General features: G+C 52.9%; 6 protein-coding genes across 6 annotated transcripts; 3 read left to right on the forward strand and 3 right to left on the reverse strand.

Annotated features, from left to right (window-relative positions):
• Nucleotides 1-158: 158 nt before the first annotated feature.
• On the forward strand, nt 159-1,398 carry MYCGRDRAFT_68859 (uncharacterized protein; the record flags this gene model as incomplete). Its single annotated transcript, XM_003855057.1, has 4 exons — nt 159-365; nt 421-455; nt 507-1,022; nt 1,179-1,398. The coding sequence occupies 4 exons, from the start codon at nt 171-173 to the stop codon at nt 1,396-1,398; spliced, it is 966 nt and encodes a 321-aa protein (XP_003855105.1).
• Nucleotides 1,399-1,850: 452 nt separating this feature from the next.
• Nucleotides 1,851-2,718, reverse strand: MYCGRDRAFT_91039 (uncharacterized protein; the record flags this gene model as incomplete). The annotated part of the gene is made up of 3 exons (XM_003855331.1): nt 1,851-1,853; nt 1,916-2,447; nt 2,504-2,718. 3 exons carry the CDS (start codon nt 2,716-2,718, stop codon nt 1,851-1,853), a joined length of 750 nt encoding a protein of 249 aa, XP_003855379.1.
• Nucleotides 2,719-3,357: 639 nt separating this feature from the next.
• On the forward strand, nt 3,358-4,561 carry MYCGRDRAFT_99255 (uncharacterized protein; the record flags this gene model as incomplete). Its single annotated transcript, XM_003855058.1, has 3 exons — nt 3,358-3,627; nt 3,680-4,322; nt 4,380-4,561. 3 exons carry the CDS (start codon nt 3,358-3,360, stop codon nt 4,559-4,561), a joined length of 1,095 nt encoding a protein of 364 aa, XP_003855106.1.
• A 608-nt stretch (nt 4,562-5,169) lies between these two features.
• MYCGRDRAFT_12335 (fungal transcriptional regulatory protein) lies at nt 5,170-6,991 on the forward strand (the record flags this gene model as incomplete). The annotated part of the gene is made up of 4 exons (XM_003855059.1): nt 5,170-5,218; nt 5,335-6,249; nt 6,373-6,800; nt 6,863-6,991. Coding segments are annotated over 4 exons (1,521 nt in total), but the record flags the coding sequence as incomplete, so codon positions are not given.
• A 1,612-nt stretch (nt 6,992-8,603) lies between these two features.
• On the reverse strand, nt 8,604-10,233 carry MYCGRDRAFT_68863 (uncharacterized protein; the record flags this gene model as incomplete). Its single annotated transcript, XM_003855330.1, has 11 exons — nt 8,604-8,641; nt 8,700-8,838; nt 8,893-9,006; nt 9,064-9,077; nt 9,188-9,219; nt 9,278-9,345; nt 9,397-9,441; nt 9,493-9,582; nt 9,639-9,713; nt 9,830-9,887; nt 9,939-10,233. The coding sequence occupies 11 exons, from the start codon at nt 10,118-10,120 to the stop codon at nt 8,604-8,606; spliced, it is 855 nt and encodes a 284-aa protein (XP_003855378.1).
• Nucleotides 10,234-10,488: 255 nt separating this feature from the next.
• On the reverse strand, nt 10,489-12,219 carry MYCGRDRAFT_99257 (uncharacterized protein; the record flags this gene model as incomplete). The annotated part of the gene is made up of 4 exons (XM_003855329.1): nt 10,489-11,201; nt 11,257-11,447; nt 11,500-11,804; nt 11,859-12,219. 4 exons carry the CDS (start codon nt 12,192-12,194, stop codon nt 10,489-10,491), a joined length of 1,545 nt encoding a protein of 514 aa, XP_003855377.1.
• Nucleotides 12,220-12,723: the final 504 nt, after the last annotated feature.

Here is a 12,723-nt window from a genome sequence, read left to right on the forward strand (position 1 = left end):
TTTGATAGACAACAAAACTGTAGGCTGCGGAGCCGCTCTCGAGACCTTGGGTACGGTATATAGATGCGCGATGGGGCGCAAAAAGGTTGGCATATTCATTCTCACACTTTCCGTTCATTCCTGATAGCACCTTTGTTCCAGCAGACTATTTCATCGGCCGTACTTTCTCAATGTCTCAGCTCTCTGGCACGTTGCGCGAAGCCGCAGACAACAACGCAGAGCTCTTGTCAGAGCTGTCTGTAACAGACTATGCCCCTTCATCGCTGGGACAGAACGTCTCGTACATCGCGGACCTCAAGGCTCAGATTGCCAGTACTGACGAGGAGCTCGCACGACTTCACAAAATCACCGAAGACGAGAAGAAGGTGTGTCAGAAACACAAGCAGTCTGACGATACTGTGATCTGACTTTACACTCCAGGATCACATCAGGTACCGAGATTCCAACGTGAAGCGGTAAGCCTTCCACGGTCGAGACTATTTTGTATTGTGCTAACCTCGATAAAGCTGGGCGCACAAGCTCGGCGGATCGAAGGGCAAGGCGAAGTTCGAATCGAGGTCCGAAAAGGAGGAACGAGAGTTCCTGGACGCCTGGCAAGCAGAGCGGTCGGCCAAAGAATCCCGCGACGAACTCGCCGCTGCACTCGCCGGAGCGGAGAAAGATCATAGCCACCTTGACTCCGAGGCAAAGCGACACGACAAGGCGCAGGCTGCTTTGGACGCTCTGTATCAATCGATCTTCGATGGACCGACACCCGACGTTCCTGGCGAGGATCAGATGGAGTCGAACCTGCAGCAGGCGAAGCAGCACTTCGACCAGTCCCAGGCTCAGACCGGCACGGAGAATATGGCCCTGCAAGCGCTTCAGCGTGCTGATCAGACTTTGTTCAAAGCGGCCAAGTATATGGAAGACGCTCTGGACATGAGTCGAGCTGATATGTTTGGAGGCGGCACCTTCGTCGACATGATGGAGAGAGACGCCTTGGCTAACGTGCGTGAGCTCCGCTCAGCGTGCCCAATCCCGTGCTAATATTTGGACCAGGCGCAAAATCACGTCAACATGACACTCCGCCATATGGAGGAAGCCCGCCGAATCCAACCTGCGGTTGAGCAATTGACCGAGATTAACATCGACCATGGTCACTTTTTCAGCGATGTCATGTTCGACAACATTTTCAGTGACATGGATCAGCATGATCGAATCAAGAACTCAAACGCTCAATTGCACAACGCTATCGGCCATCTGAAGAGCCAACTCGACCAACAAGCTAGCCGGCAGAAGTCGGCCGATGCTGGAGTGAGGAATGCTGCTGCAAACTTGGAGGGAACAAGGAAAGAGCTGCAGCGTATTCGTGCTCAGGCGTTCGAGATGGTGAACGGTGCTCAAGGTGCATCATGAGTGCCCAGCAGCATCTTCAGAGCGTATTCAGCATGAGCCTTCAGATAGCATGTCATGCTGCATTGAAGAAAGTAACAAAGCTCTCCACGCGACCATGGACCTGTACTACTGTAAAGCTCGGATACCCTCAGCATGATCAAACTCAGTTAGCGAAAGGCCCATAGCGGAACAGATAGACATAAAATACATCTCGACACCATACAATCCAACGCCGCATCTCTCAGATATCAATCTCAGCCTCATTCAGGGAGAGTGGTAGTGCAGCTCGTGGTATGAACACATCGCCCACATCGCCGAGTCCTCCATCCTGAACCGTGTCCAATCGATTGTTGTAATGGCGGCCCAATGTCAGCTGCAACATCCTCCTGCCCTCCTCCTCGCGTGCAATCAGCACACGTTCCGCTTGCAAAGCGCGCAAGGCCAAAACATCGTCTTCATCCAGATATCCCAGATCACTAGGGCGACGTCCGTCAGATAGCGTCAACTGCCGGCCTCTGGACCGGCTTCTTTCACGTACTTCAGGGTAACACCAGTCTAAGGCCTCCACCCGAGGCTTGAGCTCTCTTCTGCTCATATTCGTGGCGACTCGGTCAAGCAGCTGGGCCACCTTGTGCGCCTTGTTACCTGACCCAGCTATCTTGGCCGGCAAGTCCGGCCGTACACGTAGTACTCGCTTGAGGCAATCGTAGCGATCCATGTCCGTTGTAGTGGCACGCAAGAGTGCGTAGCACCACTGGCAAAGCGCCGACGACTGATCGACCGAAGCAATCTCAGAAGCATATCTGTAGAAGAACTGTGCCAAGACGTTCCCAATTTTCGAGCTTTTGGCTTGATGCGAGACTTCGGCTAAGCAGCGGAATAAGTGCTGACTCCGTCGATGGATGAAGCGACCGCCCCTCATGCGTGTATCATTGTTGTCCAACGCCATAGCCCCTTCGAGTTTGGACATGAGAGCCTCGGACACCACGACGTCGGCTTCGCCAGAAGATGATCTTGCAAGCGTCCGGATGATGGACAGGTAGGCGTCGGCGAGCTCCGCTTCGTAGAGACTAGGCAAGGGAGATGTAAGCTCACGATACGAATGTGAAGCACAAATGAGACTCACGGGTTCCATCCCGTTCGAGGCCAAATCTCAGGCGATGTCGAGACGAGGTGATCAATGACGGCTCCGGTGTCGTAGGACGCCTGCACGATTTGTCGATACAAGCCCGGCAGGAAGCTGAGCAAAGTGTACTCCTGCACTGTGATCCTGGCATTGTTGGTCTGCAGGCCACGGTTGATGCCCGGAGGCCTGGGAGAAAGTGATTGAGCTTGCAACATGTTTGGCATGGCTTGATGCGCAAATCGCCACAACTCCATGGCTGGAAAAGGTCTTTATGTCAAGCCTCCGGTAGGGCTGAAGGTGGGCGACGGGTGGTCTGACCAAGGCTTCGATTCGCGCAAGAGATGATGTAGTTCAAGAACGTTGATCAAGTCAGATCGTTCGCTTGGGAATGACAAGAAAAGGTCGGAACTGAGCGAAGTAACCTCGCCAGAACATCACCCGCACGTTGGGTCGCCATTGAGCTTGAGTTCGCGGATGCTTGCAGATGAATTCGTTTGAGCGAACGTACTGAGCGGCCTCTCATGCCGTATCACCAAGCAGAATGGTGCTTGCCCAAGCATATCTCGCCGTTGCGGTCCACAAGCCGCGAAGCAAACAATTTTTCATGTTGCAAAGGCGTACGTGACATCTCAGACTATCAGACGATGCGTAAGTATGCAGTGCGAGTATGGGCATCGATGCCAGGTGACTTGATCACGGGCTAAGGTGAGGTGAATGTGTGTGTACGAAGGGGAAAGGAAGGTGGAGCCGCGTGCAGAAGAACTACGCTTGGGGTCGGAATTCAGTCGGAATTCAGCCGGGATTGTTGCCCAGCATGACCGTGACCTGCCCGCAGAGTCACTTCCACGCCATCAATGCCTCAGATACCACGGTCGGCTCGGACAGAGGGCTCGTCGACCTTCGACCCGGATCGCTTCTTCGAGGCCTGGGCGAAGGGCGAGATCACCGCACCGAGCGACAATGACTTCAAGAAATCCATCCTGACAGCATTCGGCCTGCCCTCGAGAGACAACTATGTGTATAAAGCAGTCGCTGCGGTCTCACTCGAACAAGCCCAGGCTCACGTAGCAGCCGGTGGTAATAATGGTCTTCATGGTTGGTACAAGACGAGCGAAGGCCAACCAGTAGGTCCTGCTCCGACCGCCAGCAATGCGACTTGAATCTCACCTCTGCTAGAGGCCGCCGCCATCCTCAGCTGATATCGCCGCATACGTCGACATCTTCCGCCCGACAACGAATACCTCGAAGGCATTGAAAGCGCTGGGTTCCAACGCGAAGAAAGGCACCGTCCGGGAGGATGTCGCAAAACATCTGTTAGCTTTATATGCGCCACCGGACGACTCGCGCAAGCTTGTCGTGAACAAATCGAAGACACATGCGAATCCCTACTTTGACGTATGGGCATGGGCGTGTCAAAATCTGGAATGGGCAGGACCGGAGGAATCGACGGCGGAAGTCAAGATAAGCCACGCGATACTGCCTGTGCTGTATCACCATTTCGGCTGCGTTGTGCCGTCCTACGAGTCTCTGGCCTTCATCCAGCAGGTTGTGCGAGGTCGTACTATCCTCGATGTTGGGAGCGGCAATGGATACTGGTGCTATGCTCTCCGGAACTTCGACTCGAATCCGAAGAAGAAGATGACGGTTACGCCAATCGATAATGGACTCAGTGAGTGGAGAACGTTGTGGGTGGCTGATACAATTGAGGTCGACGGTGCGAAGTGGCTACAGCAGAATAATGGAGGCCTTGACGATGTATTGCTTTTGGTCTATCCCATGGTTGGAAACGACTTCACCTCGAAGATGCTCAAGGCATATCGTGAGTAATGCGGACAAGCCTTTCATTTGCGTGAAAGCGACTAACGTATGCGTGCAGGCGGAACAACGATCATATCAGCAGGTGCTCAAAACTCCAGTGGCTTCACGGCATTCAAGTCAGAGACGATCGCAGACTGGATGGGTAGAGAGATGCCGTCGTGGGAAAAGGTCCTGCAAGTGCCGCTTCCGTCTTTCGCTGGGAAAGACGAGGCGCTCTTCATCTTCGAGAAGAAGCAATAGAATGGGTAGACTACTGTAGTATCACTACTTGTGAGGCACCGAACAAGGCAGACCATGGTCCTATATCACGTCACTTGTTGGTCTTCAATTCCCGCCCATGGTTGTCTATCGGGGCTGTCAACGATAATTGCAGAGGATGCTTTCGCTCGTCAGGCCCCAATCTTACATTCTAGATTGATGTCGTTGCTCTTTTGTCGACGAAGTGAGTCGTCACAGCCGTTCGTCGTGCCTTCCACCTCTCCGCCGCCAGATTTTCGTCTAAACCTCGGCAGTCGTCCTGCGTGGAGAGACCCCGATCAGCCACAAGCTCCCATACCACGACATCGTTATAACCGCCGTTGGGAGTAATTCCCGGACAGGCTTGTGCGCCTGTGTCAAGCATGGCTGACGCGGGTGATCTTCGACGTCTTGCCAAAGACGAAGAGCTCGATGGCCTTTCGCTGCCAATCAGCACGTCTGCTCCCAACCACAATGGCGGATCGCCTACGTCTGTCACGGCAACGTCTGCTGTCGATGAAGAGCAGCAAGCACCGCAAAGAACGAAGCCCAAGCAGCGTCGGAACAAGGTGAGAACTCTTGCCCGTCACTGGCAAGATGATGCTGACGCTTCTCAGCCGACGTTGTCCTGTCTGGAATGTGTAGAGCGCAAGACGAAGTGTGATCGTGCGCGACCTTGCTGTCAGTACAAGCTGTCCTCCGTCAACCACATTACGCTGATGTACGTGTCGCAGTGGCGTGCGTAAAGAGACAGTCCGAATGCGAATACACCGCAGTGGCCACTCTCATTGCTTCCGTAGACCGGAAGAATGGCGCCAGCAAGGCCAGATACGTGACGAAACCATCCAGCAAGGTTCGCAAGGCGAGCACGGCATCAATAACATTGACCTCGCCTACTGTGGCTGCCAATGGACTGGATCCATCCATCACTCGGCCACCTCGCCCAACTCAAGCAGCTTCACAAGGAGCATCGCCATTCTTGGTCTCGAATATACCGTTCACGCAAAGCTCTCCCTCAAACGTCTTCGGCGTAGGATCGCAGCATCCGTTCTCCAACTATTGGACTTGCCAAGGCGGGCTTCCGGAGGTGATCTCAGTGCTTCCAAGCAAGGATCAAGCAGACCTTTTGATCGCCAAGTTCTTCGAGGTAGTCGATCCCGTGTATCCATTCATACACAGAAGAACTTTCTACTCGGACTATGAGAATTTCTGGGCTCTTCCGTCGGAGGCGAAGGGCGATGTTGACGCTTCTCTGATCGCTCTACACTTTGCTATGTACGCACTGGGGACACAATTCATGACATTCTCATATGAGGAGCGCTCGCAAACAGCGGAGTTCTACTGCTCAGCGGCGAATCAGGCCTTACGAGTCTATTCCTACTTAAATCGGACAACCATTCGTGCTATTCAAGCCATGCTTTTGATCGCATACTTTCTCATGAACGACAATCATGCTTCGGACGCCTACGCCTGGGCAGGCATACACCTCCGCCAAGCATACGCAATGCGGCTCCACCGCGATCCTGATTTGGTCGTGCCGGAGGCTTCGATACTGGAGAAGCAGCAAAGACGGAAACTCTGGCAGGCGGTCTTCTTCCAAGACACCAGCGCTGCGACCCTCTTGAAGATGCCACCAACGACTACCCACAGCGATGTGCCTGTTGAGTCACTCTCTGACGACAACGAGCAGAGTAACGAAGGCCTGGAAAGCAGCTTTGGCACGCATTCGCGCGTCGAGAATTTGATGAGCATCAATGCGATAGCACCGCAGCTTTCCGAACAGCTCGCACCGGCTCAGCCTCATCATCTGGTAGATCTAGCCTCCATGAAGCAGGACGTTTCATATATGAGAGCGATGTGGCACCTGGGCAACCTTGTTCAAGAGAACCTTTCAAGCCCCATGTCACTATCGCTTCCCGTAGCGAACAGTCCAAGACACAAGGAGTCTTTAGTGGCTGCGTTTCGAAGACTTTACAAGTCATTCCCGGCATACTTGACGGTGCTGGACTATGGAATTTTACAACAACAGGTTGCATCGAATCCGCGAGCTGTCCGTCAAAATCTCTTCCTGACCTCAAATTACTATCACTGTCTGGCACTACTACAAGCATCAGATAATGCTGCACAAGAGGTTGAGGTCAACGTCAAGGGAGCTCTCGAAGCAGCTCATGAAGCACTGTGTGCGTTCTTCAAACTTTTTGGCTTATTCGAGATCGAAGCGGGTGTTTGGTGGGAATATCAGGTATGTGTCGTCTGTTCTCGTGCCCTACTGATCGCTGACCGTTTCGTCTGCCGTTTGCATAGCATCGTGCCTTTGAAGAGAGCCTTTTGATTGTCAACCTCCTGGCAATGAACACCATCTCTGATGCGGACTACGACAAGATATTCCGGGATGACATCCGTCGGATGCTGGAGCTGATGTCACGCTATGGTGGCAACGTGGAAATACACAAGACTCGACAGGGCGTGCTCCGGGAGGCATTTGAGAGACTGACGTCTTGAAGCCTCACAGCGGGCGGGCGTCTCGGGATCCTCAGCATCCGGTCCGGCGGGAGGTTGAAGGCCTGTTCACAAGGAGTTCAGACTAATCGAGACCTGCAGGGGCCTTGCCTTGCAACAGCGGACGACACTCCGATGCGTGTACATGCTGTTGTATTACGAACAAGTACAAGGCGCAGAGAGGTCGACCGAATGCAGCTCGGACATAGGAACTGCGATGTGAACATGGTTGTACAGACGTCCCGTGTACACGCGAATTGCTTCCGAAGACCATGTCGTTGTCTGGATCGGGCAGATATCGAAGTTTCGTCGGGACAGAATTCGTTCGGAGTCCCCGGTATCACCGTCAGGCATCGGATGCCAATTCTTGCTTTCGGGAAAAGAACCTGTAGCATCATTGCATCTTTGCTGGCATCTCCTTTCCGCCTCGAGCCGAGCTCAGCTGCATAGCCGATGGACCGAGAGCTGTTAAACTTCCCACGGCGTCTCATCTTTGCATTCGTTGTTCAACATTATCCATTCGTCTCGCTCTCGCAAAAGCCCCAAATCCCGAAATGGCTACATCACTCTTCAAAGTCAATTTCCCTCTCACGCCAGAAGCTGTTTGCAGCCACCCCGTACTAGGCTTCTACGCAGCATACGGTCAAGCCTTTCCCAAGACGCCGGAAGAGTGGAGGACGGTCCCGTTCGAAGACTGGTACAGCGCAGATTGCCAGACTATTCAGGTCAATGGAACTGTCATCGACGGCGGAGAGCAATCTTGGGACTTCTTTCGCAGATTGTACGCAAGCTTCCCAAAGGTGGAACGAGAAGTTCTCTCCTTCATTGTCGAAGAAGACGAGACGAATCAAGTCTACAAACTGCATGCAACATTCACCACGAAACTCTTCGCCGACGAAGGTAGGAGAATCGTGGAGGTGCCCCAATCCTTCATCTACACTCTCGGGAAAGCCGATCCTGGCAAAGGAACCCAAGGACTCCAGTTTCGAGAGCTGCGGAATTACTACGATATGCGGACGCTGGAAAGTGCGTTCTCGAACAATGCCTGATCCCAGGACTCTTGTCTGCCCATCACTGGTGGCCGTGGTGTCTGCAGCCTTGCACACAAACCTGGTCGAGGAGATTATCTGTTCAGGGAGAGGAGACCGACTTCATGTACCTCACCGCTACGCATTCGCATTCAACATCAAGCCACCTTTGGCACTTCATGTACATCTGATAGAACCTCCGACCGTTAAATGTGCAGCAGTCAGTGCGCAACGCCGCTCTTTTCACAACCTGGACGCACCACGCCGAACCCCAAACTTTGTGGATATACCTAAAAGTCTTAATCTTGGAGTCGATCTGCTGCGACGCTTCGAAGCATCTTTCCAAGAACTTCCAAGCCGTACTAACCGGCTTCTCACGAACAGTCACATTTGATCATCGTCAGCTCTCTTCAGGAAATGATATATCGGCGGTGGTGGTGCGCTTTTGTTGACTAGTTGCGAAAACTTTCTTCATCGTTTTCATCAAATACTGGCCGTCAATGGGTATCAAGGGCGATTTACTGTGGTGGCTCATAGCCGTCGACGTCGGTGCTGTCTATAACAACGTCAGCCCGATGAACAGCATTCTGGTGATCTTGAGCGATTTGACTTACTGCTCAGCTTCTCATACTTCGGCACCTCCTCTCCATACGTCTTGAGCTTGTTCTGCATGCCCTTGTATGCGTCCGAGCCGATGAGTACTCTCAGTGGAGGGTCGTCCATGGCTGCGATCTCCCACATCGCTCGGGCACCCTAATTTAGAGGTCAACGATGTTGCTTCGAATTTGAAATGTTGAAGGTACGAACCTTTGCTGGGTCACCAGGCTGAGAGCCATTGCGCTTCTTCATTGACTCCTCGGCGTTGAGGTGGTCATATGCTGGCTCCTTGGAGTCGCCGAAGATCATGCTGCGGCCAGCCCACTGCGATTCTGTCATTAGCCAATGTGCGTTTCCGGAACTAGATGTCACACGACTTACATCAGTGCGGAAACCTGCAAAGCGTATAAGGTTAGCGAATATCGTAGACAGTGCGGAATGTAGGGAGACCTGGCGTCCGAGACAATCTCGGACAATGGAGGCCTTCTGCACTTCATTTTCGTACCGCCTGGCTCGATGTTGGTGAGCTTGATGTTCCTGCGAGGCCAATGTCAGCTGCTGCTATTCCTACAGTCAGTTCTCAATCGATGCGTACCACTCTGGCTTCAGCTCCTTGCTGACGGTCTCAGTGAAACCCTCGACGGCCCACTTTGTCGCACAGTACTATGATCTGTCAGCACGAGAGGTCGAAGCGAGGCCGAGAATAATGCTTACGATCGAGAAGAACGGTACACCAATCTGGCCTCCAATGGAAGTCACCTATACCATATTTAGTCCTCGCACTGGGGTCGTGGTTGCATGAAGTCATACCTGTTGAATCTTGCCACCAGGAGGCGAGTTTGTCTCACGCATCACCTTCAATGCGCGGCGAGTGACTCGCAACAGACCCCAGAAGTTCACCTTCCCTTCATGTCAGCGTTCGCGGAATCGTGCTTGAGATTTGAGGTAAAGCTCACCTCGAATTGAGTCCTGGCTTGCTCTTCGGACACAGACTCGAACTCGCCAGCCAGACCGTAGCCAGCGTTGTTGACCTTTGCAGGAAGAATGGTCAGTTGTGTTCAAAGCGATAGCAAAGCAGACTGAGTCTAGCACAGCTTGAGAGATCTCTCATCCCATGCTGCAGGCCCTCTCTTCTTCAAAATCTTACCACGACATCAATGCGTCCGAACTGCTTGAGGGCAGCGTCGAAGGCCTTGTGGACAGAGCTGGGACATGTCAGACACAGAATTCGACAGCGATTGACAGATGCAACATACCTCTCATCGGTCACATCGAGATCCACAGCCAAGAAGTTGTCCTTGTTCGTGCCATCGAACTTCAGCTTGGAAGAATTGCGAGCAGTCGCAACGACTTTGTCGCCTTCGGAGAGTGCCTTCTTGACGAGTTCGGCGCCGAAACCCGTGCTGGTGCCGGTGATGAAGAAGATTTGTTGAGGCATTGTGTCTGTTTGTCGGATTATAGTTGTATTGTAATTGTTCGGGATTGAGGCAGGGTTGTGAGATGCAGTGGAGTTTGCTTCGTCAAAGGAAAGCGTTTTGACGTCAATCAATGGCCTTCCGCGCAGCTCCATCATGCATGTTCGGTTTGAGGGTCATCCTATACGTCAGTTGTTGCTCGCAAACCTTCGACGTCACTCCGGCAGAGCTGCAACGCGGCCACAACACGGAGATCGAACTTCATCGCTGGACTTGAGAGACTGTGAGTTCTAACAATGTCGCCAAGAATAGGCCAATGTGTCGCAACTTATTATTACTATGGCGGTGTGGTAATGAATCTATGTCGTAGAAAAGAAACACTTTCGAACGCTCACTGGAAGCTCTGCTGCAAGACCTCTGGCTTCCTGTTGGCCAAATCAAGAACGACTTGCCCGAACAGACTATTTGCCCAAGAGAACCACTGTCGAGTGTAATCGGTCGTGTTGAAAGTGTTGATACTCTCATGGATCAATCCGAGCCCATCGGTGGTGCTGAGGATCTCCCGCAACTGCTCAGTAATCTCGTCATCGTCGTTGCTGGTCGCGATGCGAACGATGGAAGCCATGGGCCATGCCTTGCCCGGTCCGGTATGCGGGCTGCCGACAGCACTGAGTCTCGGCCCAATCATGTAGTATGGATTTCTTTCACTGAGAATGAGCTTGCGGGTGTTCTGATAGACCTCGTCATCGGCACTGAGGTAGCCAAAGAATGGAGCCGAAAGCAAGCTGGGAATGTTGGCATCGTCCATGATGTTTTGTCCAAGGTAGCCGTCGACCTCGAAGGCGTAAATGGGTCCGAACTCAGACGTCTGGACAATGCCGTACTTGGTGATCGCACATCTGAGGTTCTCCGCCAATGTGGTCATTTGATTGGCCAGGTCGTTCTGGTCGCCAAGCGCCGACATGATGATAGCTGCTGACTCCAAGTATCGTGCAAACATCATGTTAGCGGGAATGAATCCCATGTAGATCGTGGTGTCGTCGGCCGGCCGGAAGAAGGAGCGTATGAGGCCCGTGACGTTGTTAAATGGATTGCCCAAGCCGCCTGAGCGGTGTTACGTCAGTGGATGTCGATAAAAAAACAAACGATCATTGCTTACCGTTGGCTGTGGTCTCCGTAGACCTATCCGACTGGCGAGTCCAAGAGTAGGCAAGCTTGTTGACGGACCCATCGTCTGCGTATGTGGGCACCATCATTTCCTCGGCCACCTTGAGGACCGCCTTCACGGCATCGACCCAGGAGTACTTCCGGAAGAATTCAATGTCCTGAGTGGCATTGTAGTAGTTGTCGCTGCATGGAGCTGTCAGCTTCGTTCTGGTCCAACATAGTTGTTCTTGCTCACCTGACTTCCAGGAACGCTGCCAGGGTGTCTAACTCGTACTTGCACTCGAATACGGACAAGTTGCTGTACGTTGGAGTGACAACGTCGGTAGTGGCGTACTCATTGAACGAGGCGCCAAGGCCCGATTCGACCGGCGGCTGGAAAGAGTTGCAGTAAGGGGAGGTCCTCAAGAAGCGCGCCTGAAGGTTGATCACTCCGCGGTAGATTGAAGCCAATGAGTCTGGCGACGAGTCGGCTTTCAACAATGGCAGATAGGCCTTCACTTGATTCGTGGAATCGCGCGGCCACATTGCGTTGATGTCGCCCTGCCGTACGGATCAGTATCGTGATGGAACTGAAAGAGACGATCAGTGACCTACGGTGATCAAGAAGCACAATTCTTCATCTGAGCCTGCGGCGGTGCCCCTCCACTTCACGGCGGTGTCAAGCGTGTTTGGGTACGTGTTCTCGAAGAGACGCTTGAGGTCTGGGTCTGCAATCTTGCCCGTGACGTCGGTAATGGCGGACTCGACGACCGAGGATTGGAATGTTCGACAGCTTGTCTCGGGACGCTGGTAGCTCAATTGGTAGCGGCCTTCGCTGTATGGACCATGTAGCTCCTTGGAGTAGTCACTGTAGTCTGGACACGTTGAGTTGCCTTGTGCTGCTGCCAGACCTATCATCGCGAGGATCGGGAGGGCGTATTTGGAAGCCATGGCGGTGAGTGACTGCTTCTGCTTCGCCGATGGGAGCGTCTCGATAATCCTTTCTGCGTTTGATCTTCAATGGTCTTGAGTTGAGAGCTGACAGAAAGTGAGGAACGTGAGGAGCCGTGGCCAGAGTCCAGACCTTTGTACCCTCGTATGATTGTTGACCTTCGGCCTTCTTCTGACCGACCAGGATCTGGGGCTCGAGGTTGTGATCGCATGGTAGAACTAGCCCCGCCCATAGCAAACTCTACCATCCTGGTACGGAGTCTCCAATCCATGTCTCACTCTCGGGGGCAGCAATTACGCGCTGAGTGCACGTACCTTACCGTTCATGTTATTTATGGTATTGCAGCGGAGTACTTCTTTCTCGCTTCACACACTAACTTTGCTTCGACCAGAGCACTTCGAGCATGAATTCCTAAAGTCATTGCTCGCAGCCGAAACCCATCCACCTGTTTGTTGACGTCATGTTGGATCTTTTCCTTTTGTTTGTCTTGTCAGAATGGGTGCGGTGTCCCACTTCCTGTCCTCGTGA

Source organism: Zymoseptoria tritici, chromosome 2 (assembly GCF_000219625.1).
Source record: "Zymoseptoria tritici IPO323 chromosome 2, whole genome shotgun sequence".
Taxonomy (NCBI): Eukaryota; Fungi; Ascomycota; class Dothideomycetes; order Mycosphaerellales; family Mycosphaerellaceae; genus Zymoseptoria; species Zymoseptoria tritici.